Source organism: Haliotis asinina, chromosome 7 (assembly GCF_037392515.1).
Source record: "Haliotis asinina isolate JCU_RB_2024 chromosome 7, JCU_Hal_asi_v2, whole genome shotgun sequence".
Lineage (NCBI taxonomy): Eukaryota > Metazoa > Mollusca > Gastropoda > Lepetellida > Haliotidae > Haliotis > Haliotis asinina.
In genome coordinates, this window is record NC_090286.1 from 50375691 (window position 1) to 50393288 (window position 17598).

Sequence of the window (17598 nt, forward strand, 5' to 3'; positions counted from 1 at the left end):
TTCTACGCATGCGTCCGACATTTTTGTTGTTAGGTAGTTGGGAGAGACGTAAACTGTAATTTTTAGAACGCTTATACTTATGTAACGTTAACAAGACGAGACAAAATGTGAAGCAGGTATAAAAGAAATATGTTTGTCATCGTTGTATCATCCTGATTAATTTACTTCTTCATTAGGATTCGAGTAAACACGTCTTGCATATTTGTATACACCGTTGCTATTTTGTGATCCCGCGCTTGACGGGGACAAGTGCTTCGTGTTTTGATAACTGTTTTCGCCCATCGCAGGGGAATTAACCAAGAAGAAGGTATTTGTGGATGTTAAATATCAAGTGACAACAACCTAATCAATACCCACTACAGGTAATATACATTATGGGCCTCCTTGTTGGACCTGTTGTATAAAAATGCATCATTTTACAATATTTGTCCAGATTTCGATACCCCATAATACTTAACAGATTCAAGCTGACGGGCCAAATTTTACACAGAACCAATGTGCGATTATTTTGTATTTTTATTAATGCATATGTGTTTTAATTTATAGATGTTATACGTCCGTGTCTATGTTAGATACGGTATGAATGGGGCGAGTACAATGTCATTGTCATTGACCATAATGTGGCTGTGGGCCATGTTTATGCCTGTTTTATCACATTACTAATTTGCTGTAGTGATTCAGCTATCAATAGGCATACAGCTCAAATACATGCAAGGCACTTTGTCTGAGTTTAAGCAGACCTGTGAATATACAGGTTAGAAACTGATCTTTAGTAACTCATGCTTGTAGTTAGTGGCAACTACCAGGGTCGGGTGGTTAGGCTCGCTGACGTGGTTGATTCATGTTACTATACTCATTATGTACATCACGGAAGTGCCATATTGCTGTAATATTGCTGACTCTGGCATAAACCTAAACTCACTCATTCTGATTCACTGAGTGTAACACATGCCACTTCATCACTAGCCAAGTAGTCTACACATCTTGCTGACAATATGTATAACACAATATGCTTTTAAAACGATGCATACTGTGATATATTTTGTGAGAATAACAATCATTTCAATCTGTATATTGGGTAAAGTTTATGCAAAGTTATGTGATTATATCTATGGTTTATATTATGACTGGTGTTTCTTTTTGTAATTGTTTGATAAAATGGCATACATTCCAACAAATGATTACTATTCAGTATCTTGTCATTGTTTCAGAGAAGTCAACCTTCAATATCAAGGATGACTGCTGCTGTGTACGACAATGACATTGACAAATTTATACAAGATCAGAAGTCAAAACTTGCAAATGAAAGGCAACGCCTCAATGTAAGTATTTACATAAGCAGCTCGTCAATTTGCTGTCATATTGACTTAAATATAAGTGGTGAAAGAAAATGACAGTATGATGGAGGAGGCAAGGACAAGTGACACAGCCATACGAATTGCTGTGGTACAGTGGTGTCACAATGCATGTTGGATCCTGATACATTCATAACTGTTTAGGGTCAGTTGGGTAGCCTAGTGGTTCAAGCATTGGCTCATCACACTGAACACCTGGATTCGGTTCCCCTCGTAGGAATAATATGTGAAGCCCATTTCTGGTGTCAGCTGCCATGACATTGCAGGAATATTGCCAAAAGTGGCGTAAAACCATACTCACTCACTTGTTTATGACTGTTGTTGTGGTAGATATCATATGCTGATGTAGGATTTATGTTTCATTGCTGATATTGTTTTTCTAACAGATGAATCACAACCCTGCATAATTTGTTTTTGAGTTTCAAAGATTGAAGGTGGTATATTGTGGACCCAAGATATATAGGCTAGAGGACACAGTAAATGTTATCCTGTTTTAGTGTTTATGGTCAATCTGGTAATACTAGAGAATCTGTGGAAGCTTGTTGTGCAACCTTTATTAACATTTGATATCAGTAACTATTCAATTGAGTTTATAATCAGTTTATGTAATATATATGTATAGTGAAACAGGTTTCAGATTATTATCTTTGAGCCTAGCACAAGGCTATCTTTGTATCGCCATCAGCTAGTGTTCAAGATTCAGAAAACATACTGCTGCTTTCCTTAAAACAGTCTGTGATGGAGATGATTGTTGTATGGCAACAGGTTCTTAAACCTGGAAACAGTTTTGTACAATTTCAGATGATGTATTGGTTCTGCACCTTTCAAACAAAAACTAACTATAGAATTTTGTCATGACATTTTTAGGGCATGGCTTAGATTTGTTTAAGGCCTTATTCATGCAACTCTTTTTGCTGGACACACACAGCAATCCACCCACCATCCCCAAGAAGATTTTCTGTAAGCATATCTGTAATCATTCTTGCATTGTCACTGGGCATGCACCAATCACAGTGATTCAGGTGAAAGAAGTTTCTTTTAAATACATTGTTCCACGATCTGCATGTCTGAAGATTGTAAATGTGCAGACATCTACAAGTTCAACAAGTTTGGCTTGGAGAAACATACAAAACCTCACTAGCTGGTTGTTAGCAGATCATTACAGTATTGTTTTTTCTTGTGCCTCCATGGTTTAGACATTTGATTCTTCATTTAAGCTGACAGAACAAATATCATGACATTTTACTGAAATTGATTAATATGATTATTATTTACACATATTTGTTACCGTTTCTTGCACCAACTTTTGTATGGAATTGTCAAGCTTTTTAAACATCAAGCCTAGCCACACTCGCCAGTTTTAAGCTGCTCCAATTTTTATGTATGGAAATCTTCATGAATTTCACAGATTAATACATGTGATTTCTATACATGTGAAGGTCCGGGGTTGAATAGGCTTTAGCAACCCATGCTTGCCATAAAAGGCGACTATCCTTGTCGTAAGAGGCAACTAACGGGATCGGGTGGCCAGGCTCGCTGACTTTGTTGACACTTCATCTGTTCCCTATTACGCAGATCGATGCTCATGTTGTTGATCACTGGATTGTCTGGTCCAGACTTGATTATTTACAGACCTCCGCCATATAGCTGGAATATTGCTCAGTGTCTCGTAAAACTAAACTCACTCATCATTTCTAAATTTCCTGATAAAAGCCCTCAAAATAGTGTTTCCAGCTTTCAAATCAACATAAATACTGATCCCCCAACCGTTTAATTGTGCCAGTCTCTGAAATTTGTTTTGATTTTGACATGATAGCACGATAGAACTGGTTCTGTATGAGAGCCCTCAAAAAGACAATTTCAAGCAGTCACTACAGTCAAGGAATTTTCGCCTGTCCTCTGCACAATTTAGTTTTCTTGGGTTAGCGGATAAACATGAATTTCAGGGATGCAAAAATGCTGATATATATTATGTAGTGTTTTTCAATTTGGGAATATACTGACTGTCAGCTATGGTAGAGTTTCTATTTGTTATATTATCTGTGCCTGCTGTTATGATAAGTGACTGGTGCCCCTTGTGATATCCTGCAGGATGGTGGGGAGAACAAACGCAGAACATGGGACAGAACTGGACGTAATGACTACACGCTAGCAGAGCAGGTACTACTCACATACTCACGTCTTTGAATATGATAAGTTTGGTCTTTTGGTCTGTTTGTGATAGCTAGCTTGTTCTTGGTGTAGTTGCTGTCTTCAGGGACCTTAATGTCAGTGGAAGACATTTAGCAATAAGAATTAAAATGTGAATTAAAAGTGAACTCTGTTGTAAATTTAGTGTAGATTACTGTAGAAGATATATCAGTGCTTTTACTATGACATTCAATTGTTCATGTTACATTGTCTGTGAACAATATAGTCATTGTTATATCTTTGATGGAGGTCATGTGACCTTATGACATGCCAGATTGTAACTAAATTCGAACTGACTCTTTTGAGAGGGAACATTGATAAGAATCAGTGCTACCTATTCATCTTGTTGATATGTGCATAAGTTATGGAGGGGATCAGTTCCATTAAATCCATATTGGGCCCTTGCCAGCAGCAAATACTAGTGTATTACATGTATAGATAAAAGGGCAGAATTTAGGCTTCATTTTACACACTGATTTTACATGTTGATCTGAATAAATCAATTTTGAGAAATTAAAGGGAAAATCAATCTTTTTCCAATATTTACATTTTGTTGTAACTTTGTTTTCCCCAGTTTGATATTTTCCCCCTTGGTTAAGAATCCAAGATAAATCCCTGTCAGTAAGCTGTGCCAATTGCCATGGTATTCTGATTGCTAAGTATGTACAAATCTGTACAGGCTAGGAGGTGACAATGCTGTGACCTTCATTGTGCTTGTATACCAGTGCTTGTGCTTGTATACCTATGCTTGTGCAGCTTATTCATGTGACAATGTCAGTTATTCTTCATAGTAATAATAGACAGGTGTCAGGTTCATTGCTCTGTGAATGTATCTCTGTAGCAAATCTAGATGTCCCCGAGGTTAGAAGTCTTGATTTACTTTGATCATTGACCCATTTACAAGATGTTTAGACTGTGTCAGTGTAGAGGTATTTGTACCTTGTTTAAGATTTATCACCTAATCTATTACAGTGTACTTGATCATTGTACCAGTGGTATCTAGGCTGGCATATTTAATTTGATTGTTGAGAAAACTGTGGCCTATTTCTGTAGCCAAACTTTTTTTCTTGCTGAAAGTAGTTATTAGAAGTTGGGGATCATGTTGACTGAAAAAATGTGATATCTGCCATTTATGCCATGTTGAAAATGGAAAATCTTAAAATTGACTTGCGTTTTCTATTGTGTAAAAATATCCTCGTTTTGCATACTATAGCATGTTTACCTACTGTACAAATAAGTTCCTATTTTTCAAAATATTCATCATGTTCATTTTCCTAATATTTCTGATGTTCATTTTCAAACATTTCATTTTTCCCCAAACTCTTCAGTGTTCCAAATACTGTGTGGTATCCTGGCACTCTTAAGGCATTTCACAATAAGATGAATATAGCGAACCCATTTTCACTTCTAATGTGACACTGGGAAATAAGAATTAAAACATGATCACTACATTGTTACCTAGACTGATTGATCATTGTGCACCTGATTTTCATTTTCATCTCACTTGGTTGTATGCTACCTTAGGTTCTTGTAAATCACTAGAATGTCCGGTCATATTAAAGTTATGACAAGCATGCTTGACTTTCACCTTGAGATTTGTACACTTCTATTTCAATTCTAAAATTTCTCAGGATCGATGTCATCATTTACCAGTTGATTTTACTTTTCTTAATGGCTGTCCTGCATGCTCCTCTCATTTGCATGTTGATTCCATCCTGCCTGTAGACACAACGTAGACCCATCTCTGGGGGGCGCACAGGGCTACCGATCGGAGGAGATGGTGCTGAAGTCAAGAAGCGCCAGATGCAGGCTGAAAGAAATCGAGAATATAACGAAATGATTCAGAAGGTATTTTCTGTTGGATGTCTGTCTTCTCTCTTCACCATGATAGTGTGCCATCTTGAGACCTACCTTTTCCTGAGCTGACCTTGTTTCTGTCTCCTTAACTAAATCATGTGGTACATGTATATTTGTTGATTCTCCCAGACTCTGTTAACCAGCAGTATCAATGTTTGCACGGTTCTTGGGTTAGACATTCAGTACAAGTACAGAGGTCATAATGGTTTCTGAGATTTCAGCCTTACATCTTACTTAAGGTTAGGATAGAGTTCGACAAAACAGCCTTAGCTGAGGTTAACATTAATAACATTACAACGGCCTGAAACCACTCGTGTCAATGTTATGTATTACATCAATATATATTCAATTGAAGTTGGTTTTGAACTGATGAGTATTGATTATCAAAAAATGCATCCTTTTAATTATATGTGACAGTTTCATGAATAATCTTTAGAATATACGTCAATACAATTCCTCTGTTGAAGATGATACGAGAAATGACCACACAGTAGTATTTAACTTGAATAACATTTATTATTTTGTGTTATTTTTGTCAGTAATATTAGTAATGGTCAATATTGACTTGGTGGACATTTTATTTCCAAAGAACATGTTTATCTCATTGTACCTTCTAAATGAAAAATCAGCATTAGAATTCCCATCACCATGATCACAGTGGAGCCAACCGTGAGCTTACAATTAATGGATTAACTGCTCTAGGCAAAGTCCCAGCCTATCTCCAGCATCAGAGCTGCTGTGGCATCCAGGCTTTATGGAGGAATGTCCCTGTAGGCTGTTTTCAAGCGTAAATAATTTATTCTCTACTTAACCAGTACATTTCTTAATTACCAGAACAATAGCTGTGCATTAGCTATTTATGAAGTTGGATATTTGCTGGTTTGATTGAAGTTCTAACTTGACCACAACTGCACAGTTTGCCTGCTATTAACTCTCTCCTGAACTCAGTGTAATGTACATGCTATACGTGTTATTGTCATAGCACTTCTCAATCAGCTGAACATTGTGGGTTCATTTCTACCACTTAATTTGCCTTATCAGTCTGTCCTTATATCTGTGCCAGTGTTGTCTAGTATTACAAGATTATGTTCAGTGTTTCTTGTACTTAAGCAAATATGATTTCTCTAATATCAGAGCTACAGTAGTGGGGTGTAAGGCATAATGTATGTCTAAAAATCATTGAAATACAAGTTCAACATAATATAACATTTCAAGCATATCATGTGCGCACATAAATACCCTCGTACATCTAACATTTCATTTCTGCATGTATCGTGCAAATGGAATTATATTTTAGATCAAGACTTGTTGTCAAGAATTTCTTTCGCGAAACATGATTTGACACACAAGGAAACCCCAGAAGTGGGAATCCCTTGTGTTGCCATGCAACAAAATGCTTCAGTATTTCTTGATTGGCTGAACACTACACTGCTCCTATTTATATCAAGTCGAACAGTCATTTCCAACATAGTATGTCAAAAACCAATAACAAGTTTCTTTGGAAAAAGTGGATCTAAATTGGGATCAGATGCATTTTTGTCAACAAATTAGTGGATCAAGTAATCAATGAACTACTGCGGTTGGTTATACGACCACGAAGCCACAAGGGCGTGTACAAGTTACCGACCGCAGCTGAAAATAGCTGGCAGAAGTCATACCCATGGTTGAAAATAGTGATCAATGAATCGTCCAGACAGAGGAGATTGTTTTGTGTAAAGCACAGAAGAAACAAAATGTTATGGGGACAGTGGCGTCAAACAATGTACAAATATCACCAGTGAAAAATCACAGCAATCTCTCAGATCATCAGGCTGCAGAAAGATTGAGATTGAAACATCCATTGTCTCACGAGGAAGCTTACGAAACAGATGTAGGTGTTGACGATGATATTGTAGGAGCGGACAGTGATAAAGTCGTGTTCAGAACGGTGTACTTTGCATCTAAAGAAGAAATGGAGACTAGTAAAATCAACAAACTTCTTAAGTTGCAGACTTCAAATGGATTATCAGAATCTCTCCTGGGACTCTCTCAGTGACATGCAGTGAAGCTTTTCTACAGTACTAATGGAGGAACTTGAAAAAAATGTAACAGACTTAGATTTCTTTGCAGTAATGATTGATGAATCGCAAGACATAGCAGTTCATAAACATGTTATTGTGTGCATCTGTTTTGATATAAATGGGTTACCAGTCACAGAGTATTTAACTAACATGCAAGTTGATGGCAAAGCATGTACGATTACAAAGTGTGTGGAGCAAGCACTCTGTGATCTAAAGTTGGACATGACAAAGTTAGTAAGTCAATATATTTTCAGAAAATAACATTAGATCTAGGGGAGTGCCCTACACTAAACGGTGTTGACCTTAAGAAAATGAACACTAAAAAGGTGTCCGATCTGAACGGTTGCATGGAGAAAACATCGAGGCTAGAATGTTTGATACATCTGGTGTGCTGTATATGTTTGATGAAGTCCTGCAACCAGAGTGTTTTGATGCAGATGTTGCTGAGGAATCATCAAAGAGCTTGGTAACTTCTATGGAGAGAAAAAAACAGACCAAAATAATCCATGAAGAGAGTGACGAGCCTGATGTTAATGATGTGGAAGCCTTCACTGACTAATGTGAGCTAGTTAAAGAGTGACCTGTGTTTAAAGGAATGGTGCTTGGCAATTACAAGAAATTGACATGCTGTGAGCTGTGCAGGAGGGTTATCACTGTACACTCTGACTTGATACCTAGTATTAGTAAACTGTGTCAGACTGCCTTAAATCTCTGTCTGAGCAGTGTTCAATGTGAGACTTCGTTCAATGTTCAGAACAGAATGAAAGACAAACACAGGTTATCCTTCAAAACCTCCTCGTTGTGCACACTGATGAAGTTGAACCTGCTGGATCCAGAGTTAGAGTGTTGTGAAGCTGTTTTTATCAAAGCTGTGAAACTCTGGAAGGTGGTGCAGTTCTCCATGCTAACTACAGGATATAAAGCCAGAGTCAAGAAGTCTAAAGAGTCTTAAGAGACTTGGTCATGAAGAGACTGCTCTGTATCAGCATGCCTGATATTTGCATGAACTTTATTGCTCATTTGAGAGTATTCTGATAGTATAGGTTACTATAACTGTCTAATATACAGTATAGTGCTCTTGTAAGTGAACCCATAATGAAATGAACAACAGACCAAATCTTGTGAAAACCAACATTTCATTGTGAGTTATGTGAAAGCTTATGGAAAGAGCCAAGATGTCATTGAAAACATTCTTAAACTTGTTCTGTTTACACCTTATGATCTAGGAAAAACAAATGTGGATATGTCTGCAGCGTGGGCCATGGCTAGCTGTCGTATCATAAGTTGCATTGTTGGATTATTATTTTGAACAGTAATCAGCCGAGCTTCCTGGCCCACCAGATGTGCGACTAAAGCTGTAAACTGCTACTGTCTTCAAGAACATTTTACAAAATTATCAAGTATATATGCATCATTGTCTATCATTGTCAGGTTTCAGATGGATTTTAGGACTTGACCATCGTGAGAAATCATTAGAATTGTCCTGGAGACATGTTTTGTAAACTTAGTCAAGTTGTTGCATTGCTAAGCAAGTGACTAAGCACTGATTAAACTAATGGGGATATTGCACCAATGAGGAATGTGATCAGAATGTCAGCTGAACTTGTGAAAAGTGTTTAGAAGCACTATCTTGATAATAGTGCTAGGACATACATATTTCAAAATAGGTGACTGTTTCATTATTTCTACATCTTCAAAGACAATACAACCTATTAATCATTAACGAATAATATATTACCTTGTTTTATTTATCAGTCACATGATCATAGGGGGTCCGGGTATTCAACCGTATTGAGATGGGTACCCAGATTCATCTTGTTACCCGATTACCCACCTATCCTGGTTTTCCGGGTTAACAGTTAAGGTCCTACTTGGTAATGTGAAGTACTATCATGAACTGTCGTAAGTTGCACAAATTCTGCTGTATACAAGTGATTGTAAATCAGTTTCTTGCAATACCCAACACCTCATGTGAACTAATAGCAACCACTGTCATTATTTGATAGCTATGCAGTTGTCCCTTATGTGACAACCCAGCCTAGAAACATGTCTGGTGTATTGCTGTTGTGGACAGCATTTGCATGGAAACGACATTGATTCCATCAATCAATCATCCCCAATCATTGTCATCAGAGTCACTGGGAAACGTCACTAGTTATATACCTAGGTACTTGGATGCTTGAGTCAGTGTTGACATTGCTATGTTGCCAGAAATACACGTCTCTTTTGTTGACACGAACGAGTTGGCAAATGTTGATTTGTTAAGAGCTTTGAAATGTATCACAGTGACATTAACATAATATGATGTGATGTGTGTTACATAGGACAGACCTATGCTGTTTCCATCAGAGACTATGTGCTGTTTGTTACCTAACTGTGTTTGCTTGGACTAAGCTTAGCTATATGTTCGTGATGCTGTGAAATAATTCTTCTTGTGGATGTGCTTCTGTGTTCATGTTGACATTGATAATTTATTGTATCATTCAAGTTATGGTTATTCGCATAGGTGAATTTTTGCTTCGACCAATGTATTGCAATATCTGTTTAAAGAAATAATAACGTGAAGCAAGGCCTGTCAGTGGATTTGGAAATGGAAGGGAATACTTACCATCACCTGCATGACTGCACAATACTTGTGTGATACAAACACGTTTGGATTACTGCACATTGTCACAACCAGTGCTCTCACTCTCACCAATAGAAACCACCCCCACGTCGCCGTTTCCCTGTAACACCCCCAACCCCAATGACACGTCAGCGTGCACAGGACACAGATGCTGAGGATCCAGCACCTGCACCTGCACCTGCACATGAAGGTGCTTCCCCGAGACTGTCAGAGAAACGAGAGCCCCCACCCCAGGTACAATGTTCGTTTATGTGTCTGTCTTGTTGGTTTTGTGTTACTTTAAATTAATTTGGTACTTTGTGCCATGTTATGTAGGTGATGTGTTCTCTCTGTGATCTAAATGGTCTTCTGTTGCTGAATAAACAGCTTCAAACAGTAGAATTTGGTGTTGCTGGTACAGATGAAAAGGCAAGATGCTTCAACATGCATGAGTCTGATTTCTTGTTTCTGATTGTATTTTGTCTATATTTATCATATCGTAGGATATATAGCACATATACACGCAGCAGGCTCATGCTTAAGGCACTATATGTAGGATTGATGTACAGATAGATTGTGAAACCGCTGACATTGTTTTTATGATGTCTCCATGTCTAGTGAGTGTCTTGTTGACACTGACAGGAGCCTCAGATGTTACAATATCCATTCTCAAAAACACATGTTGATATTGACGTGTTTGAAAACACCCGTTTCGTAATATTTAGTCAAACATCAGCAGAAATGAAATTTAGGTGTTTGGATAAATTAGACATAAAGTAATCAAATGCAACTATCTCATCATATTGGTTAGAATCTCATTTGTTTTGCTAGCAGATGGATCTGAGTGCAGAAATACACCTTTTCTGATTTTGAGTTAAAGTTGCTTAGGCATGTTTCAGCATCACTGGTCTGCAGTATGAATGCACTGCACATGAGTGAGCACAATGAGCACACGGGGTGATTACTCTTAGTTGGTCTATTGAAATAATCATTGTACTTCTGACAAAGTTTCATGTCTAGGCATCATGATGTTGATGTTCCTTAGTGAATGGCCAGGATGTAAAGATCAACTTTGTACAGAAATGATACAACAGTCATCACTGACATGACTGGGAAACAGTATTTCTATTTGCCTGTTTTATACATTTTTACCAGGTACTATGTGTCAGGGTTTAGTCATGTTTCTAGGTTGTTTTCCCAAACAGGTTTGTGATCAAAATGAGATGAAATATGGATGCTATATTCAGCGTTTTCTGAATGAAATTTGTTTAGGATGAGGGGTACTATGATGGGCTCATGTTGGCATACTGTAATTAGTTCTTACATGAGTCTTTTTGTTTGCTCAGCCGGAAAAGGAAAATAGTAACTGAAAAAGCTGTCATTTTGTCAAATTCTAAATAAAGAAGCAAATGAACTGATTTTTTCGCTCCCTGTCCACCCCTTATGGTTATAAGCTTGTTTTTTGTTTTTATTACAATGGGATAGATTCCACTTTCGAAATAGGGGCGTAGCATCCTTGTGCTACAGTTTGTCTTACTGTGTATGATTATCTACAGCAGCACATCATGAATGGAGCAAAACAAGCCAATTTTCACAGTCCTGGGCCCCGTTTCACAAAACTCTCGAAAGCCTAAGGTCTCGTAACTTTTCTCGTAGCATTTGTACCTGGCATACTGTAACATAGGAGGTGCAAATGCTACGAGGAAAGTTACGAGATCTTAAGCTTATGAGAGAGTTTTGTGAAACGGGGCACTGATCGATAAACAGTTTATAAACAAACTGGTTTTACAGGCACAGCACAGTCTACAGGCACACTGTGAACTACTGGCCAAGGTAAATGGTCTGGATGGAACCTTGTATATATGTGTCATCAGCGTGTGGAAGTAGTCTTAATTATTTAATACATGAAGGTAACGCTGACATCAGTCAGAACCTAACTATGAATTCATTTACAATCAAAAGCAATTCATGTGAATAATCAATAGTTCCTGATTGGTTGACTGTACAGATTTGTTGTATTGATTTGAGCTGATGATATATGATTGATTATCTTGCAGCCTGTTTTCATTTAAACAATATCTCAGATAGTTGGTTAAATCTGACATGTTTCTATTTTTGTCCATTAAAAATTAAGGATTATTATGATGATGCCATTAAACAAATTGTTTTTGTTGCTTTCTCTCTCACGTCCTTGAGAGCTATTTTTTACAACATAATAATGAGACAGTAACAATAAGCTTTTCAGTCACGGTTAACAATGATCATTTGTTTTAGTGGAGTTGTTGTTGTTGTTGTTGTTGTTGTTGTTGTTGTTGTTGTTGTTGTTGTTGTTGTTGTTGTTGTTACTACTTATATAAATCTTCTGATAAAATTTAAATTTACAACTTGCCAGCAAGTGATACCATTGGGAATGGGACGAGAAAACACCTTCTCAAACCCTAAGATATATCCGTTTGACCATGAAAAGAAAAACTGGCAACGAAAGAAAAGATTGAGGATGGAGTTGCAGAGGGATTATAGAGAATATTTAGCCAAGGTCAGCAGTGTCTAGGCTGTGTCATGTCTGTGTTCGGGACCTTGTGCCCCTCCGTACCATGTGTACAGTAGGCCAGTGTTAGGAATGGGATTCTTAGAAACACTGCTGTTGTCATGGTACTGTAATGCAATTATGGTAGTATTTTAATTTTTGGACAGAGATACGTTTTTCTTATATTTTACCTGAATTGATTCATGAGTATTAAATTGCATGATCAAATCATTCTGTTATACACTGTTAGAAAACAAACTTATGTGTGTGCAACATGTTATCAGGCCGTGTTGTAAATTTATTGAGTTAATTTTTATCTTAATTGTGAAGTCATTTATTTGAGTTAATGAAATGTGAGGCTTTTTATATGTCAAAAGATACACATGCCTCATCTAACATGATATGTACTCATGACAGTCTGTAGCACATCTACTCCGGTGTTAGTTGGTATTAAATCCCTGTATTGTAGTGAACAGTTGAACAACCTTAACATGCATTCTATGACTTGTATACAACAGCAAGACTTGTCTCCCCGGAGGAAACCCTTAACACCAGTGGACAGCATGGGTTTGCCTGTAGGCCAGTACGAGAGCACTAAACGTAAACTACAACATGATATCCAGCGACAATACAGGGAAATGTTAACACAGGTACAAGACTGGATGCTACTGAATACACACTAACTCCTTGTCAAACAGTCATCAAGTTAATGAAATTTCACCCACTAGACATCTACTCTTAATAGAGAACTTATCTGTTGTGCAGCATGAAAGTTAAGTTTATACTGAGAGTGTTACTGAATATGAAAATGTTTTGGTCATAAAGCATTGTCGTTTTTCCCCAGTTTGTTCACTTACTTTCAACTTAATCAGTTGAATTGGAAATACAAAACCAATGAACTCTTTTAGGTTTTCAGGTTTGGTTGTGCTTTTGATTTGACTGTTGGCTCATAACTATTCAGTTCCTTGAAGAACCATTTCTGTTGTCTTGTTCTTCTTCAAAACTTGTCGATTCATAACCTTAATGGTGCCATTTCGTGCTAGAATTCAACTTCCCCTGGCCACTGTCTAGATCAGTGTATTTCAGCATGTGCCTGTGTTATACTGGAGAGTACCTATTCAGTGCAGTTGTTTCCTGTTTATAATCTAGCAAAAAGAAGAAAATGACAGATTAACCCTTCTACAGCTGGGTCTTGCTGGAAAAGTCGCACTACCTTCCGACTTGCCAGATCAGAAGGAAAATGTTTGCCCAGAGAGTGTCATTTGGCCAGAATATGAACCTACTGATCACATTGATCACAGTATGCAATGTGAAGATTACAATCATGGCATACAGGTAGTACAGTCATTTGGCACTTTGTTCTCTCACATGGGTGGAAGGAGCAATGTGTTCACCTAAATCATTGTAATAACAAGATGTTGTCTGACGCTTTTGTTGTTAGATGTTGCTTTAATCATGTTGACGTTTCTAAGGTTAGGTCACTTTTATTCTTTCATATTAACTCTTAATGTAGTAACTTCTAATGTTTTGAAGCAAATGCACATCACGTTTGAGATTTCATTGAAAGTCTTGATGGGGAGGGGTCAGTGTTGTGTGTTTTTCTCGTAAGCAGTGTGTAAAATGTGCAATCTTTCATTTTGAAATTAGTTATTGTCCCTTGTCATGAAGTGAGGCGGATATAGACTTGAGCTTCATCTGTTTGAGATGATGGGGAGATATTTTCTCATAAACTGTTGTAGATTTTTTAAGATAGGTGCACAGTATCTCCAATGGGAATAGTTTTTTTCAAAAACTGTTTTTGAAGAGAAACTGAATGTGGTATGCGTTTTCTGGACATGAGTGTCATGGTGGAGTTAAAAATTAGGAACTGGGGGGCAGGGATATTGGTGACCATGTCGTCTTGCTGTATTTGGCTTGCTCCAAATATATCAACACTCACAAAAATGACTGTAATATGTATGTAGGTATGTAAGATGGGAGTAGCTGGTTTACCTTTCATTTCATTTATACGGTTACGAATACCAAACACTGACAGTTTCAATTGTGTTGTTAGGTATGGTTGTTTTTTACTGTCATCCTTATAACATGATTACAATAGTCAGTAACGCTTTCAGTTTGTTCAGCAGTTTCAAGACTATTTAATATTGATTTATTTATGTGAATTTTACTCATTTTACATTTATCATAGTGTTTTTCAGTTGTAAAACACTAAACTCTATATCCTTAATGAACTGCATAACTTCATATCCGATGCAACATATTTATTGCATCTTTTCAGTCATACCTTTACTATGTGTATCATGGTATACATGAACCATCAGCTGACATGTTCTCATCTTGAAAGTCCAACATGATGGAGTGGAATTGGTATTCAGCAAACATGTTTGTTGTAAACAGGCACGTAATGGAATAGGGTGTTTGGGTTTAGGTAATTAAATGATGAAGAATTTCACAGAACTTAGTATTAAATATGTTCAGTACCTTTGGAATCTGGTTTCTGTTTGACAATGTTTGGGTCATAGGGTCAGACATTATCAAAGATTGAAATGTCAACATTTAGCAAACAGTGTGAGTGTTAAAGTGTTGTCTTTCTGTTCATTCCATGATTTGCACATGTTGAAGAGAAAATGTTTCTGATTGGTTAACGTGTGGGATCAAATTCACTGTTTTCTTGTGATCATGATACATGTGTTGCACTAAGCGTTTGTAAGTTCAGCTCTGGAAAAGTCTTCTGCATCCTCCTCGTGACACATATACTAATTTTATTATCATATGTTCTCAAGTACAGAGAATTGATTTCTTTCAAATATGTTTGCCATAATATCAGATATGCATGACAAACATAAAATAAAAACCTAAAGTGTGAAGTAGGCTAGTATAATGCAATATGCAAAAGATGACATACAAACCCCCATGACGACATTGTGCCATCTATCAGGTTCAAATATGTTCACTAATATGTTTTTTTTTCTTAATTGTAATTAATATTTTCTTTAAATCATGTTACATGTATGTTATTTGTGTGTGCATTCATGAATCATTTTGTATTTTTACTGTGACTGATTAATGCCAACATTTTTTTTTGACTCTTATGAGGCCTTCTGTAAGATACACCTGTGGTCTACATTTTGACCACTGTTCCTGCTGTAGAAGTTGATGTACTCATTAATCATGTAACTAATGGTTGTGTTTACAAATGTTTTATGGTTGTAGGCAATTGTTGAGTTGCAGTTTCATATTATCCTCATGTTATGAGAAATGCATGTTTTGTTAGGACATATTTTTTCCCTGTCATTTACATATTTATGAGATGGATCTGAGTGTGTGTTTTGCTATGTTGGTCACAGTATGATCTTTAGTTTGTTCATCCTACCTTCTGCTGCCATGCAGTGATTAAACTCATTGGCTGTTAAAAAGCGCTGTCATCACAACCCAATCTAAAATGCTTCAAAATACAAACATGTCTGAGCACAAACAACATTTGATAGCAAGAAAGGGTTCCGTTCACAGAGTGATCTTAGTACCAGTATGGTTATGACTTCCAAAGTTAGTAACCTGAATATAAAACATTCACAGTGTTTTTGGTGATGGTCCTGAACTTTTAGGGTGAAACTACCACCTAGCCAGTAATGGCTGGAATCTTCACTTTATCGGACAGCTTCTGGACAAGAGGGTCCTTATTTATGAGTATGTTAGAATACTGAAGCCTACAGAAACCAAAGATGACTTCTTCTTCCTGGACATATAGATGGTTTGATAATGTTTCTTTAATCAGAAAGTTGCATTCTGTTTTTGTTGGTTCAGGAAGAATCCTGGATAGGAAAACAAAGGCTGTTAACGCAATTCTTATTGTTAGCATGAATCTCTTCTAGAAGGCTAAAGCCAGACAGTTGGAAGCTCTTGAAGATATTGGGCGTCGTGGAGAGCAGTTACGCAGGAAGTTAGATGAGGAAACAATACGAGAATCAGACCAAGAGAACACATTACGGGAAGAAGTATGGAGACAACATCAGGGAAATCCACCTGAGGTATATGACCCACACATCCTCCTGCCTGCTTCACACTGACTAACACTATCATGGGAAGTAGTCTAACATGTACAGACTGTATGGGCTTCTGTTATGCATGCCTGAGGGTAGACAGGGCTTATATTGTCTCTGTCTATGTATTGGGTGATGATGGTATTGAATGGATACGTTGTGCTTTAGAAGCTGCTATCATACAAGGATCTGTTGGTTACGATGCATGCTTTGTTCACGTGGTGGTTGTAATAACTTAATAATGTCTACAATAGTCATATCGGAGTGGCTTTATTATATGTCTTTGGAGTCGCCTACCTTGGACAGTTTTACACCTTTTACCAGAACATATCGGTAGTTACACAGTTCATTGTGACACAAAAAACTAGTATCATTCTATCAAGGTATATATTGTCACTATTGGGGTCTGACCATTATATGTAAGTAAAGGGCTATTAATAAAATACATCCTGTCAGATTGCTGACTCTTTGCAGTGAGGGGCAAGACTCAAGCCTGCATGTGATGATTAAATGAAACTGGTTATCGCAGTTAGGTTTAAGTGTTTCATGAGCAACAGCACTTAGCAGGCTCATAGGTACCACTGATTCAGTGTGTTTTGATTTGATGCAGCAAGCAAGAAATTTGATATTTAGCTGGACAAAACATGAGCAAGGTCTTTCGCTCAGAATTAAAAAGTCACATTTCATATAGTTTTAAAAGAATCCAGCTATCAAATTTACTGCCTTGAGTTTTGTTATATATGTCTCATATTGTAGGTAAACCTGTTGGCTTGAAATTGAAGTGTATATTTTTTGTGAGATAATACAGTGACCATTGTTGAATTCATCCTCATATGAACCATTGCGTGTTCACCATGTTACACCCCTCTCCTTTTGTATAGCACTAAGACTCCATCCGTAACAATATATATACCTTCATGACAATTGTTTGTGTTACAAAGGAAGTTGTGTCTACTGGCTGTAA

The 17598-nt window shown here is 37.2% G+C and overlaps 1 protein-coding gene across 1 annotated transcript in view; it reads left to right on the forward strand.

The window, feature by feature from the left end:
* The window catches only part of LOC137291249 (centrosome and spindle pole-associated protein 1-like), an 81310-nt gene continuing 63712 nt past the window's right edge, over positions 1-17598 (forward strand). The window contains exons 1-8 of the mRNA XM_067822550.1: positions 1-362; positions 1212-1322; positions 3447-3515; positions 5271-5393; positions 10164-10322; positions 13113-13244; positions 13744-13929; positions 16467-16622. Of these exons, the coding sequence (XP_067678651.1) occupies positions 1236-1322; positions 3447-3515; positions 5271-5393; positions 10164-10322; positions 13113-13244; positions 13744-13929; positions 16467-16622 (912 nt within the window). The 5' untranslated portion in view covers positions 1-362; positions 1212-1235. The remainder of the gene's footprint in view (positions 363-1211; positions 1323-3446; positions 3516-5270; positions 5394-10163; positions 10323-13112; positions 13245-13743; positions 13930-16466; positions 16623-17598) is intronic.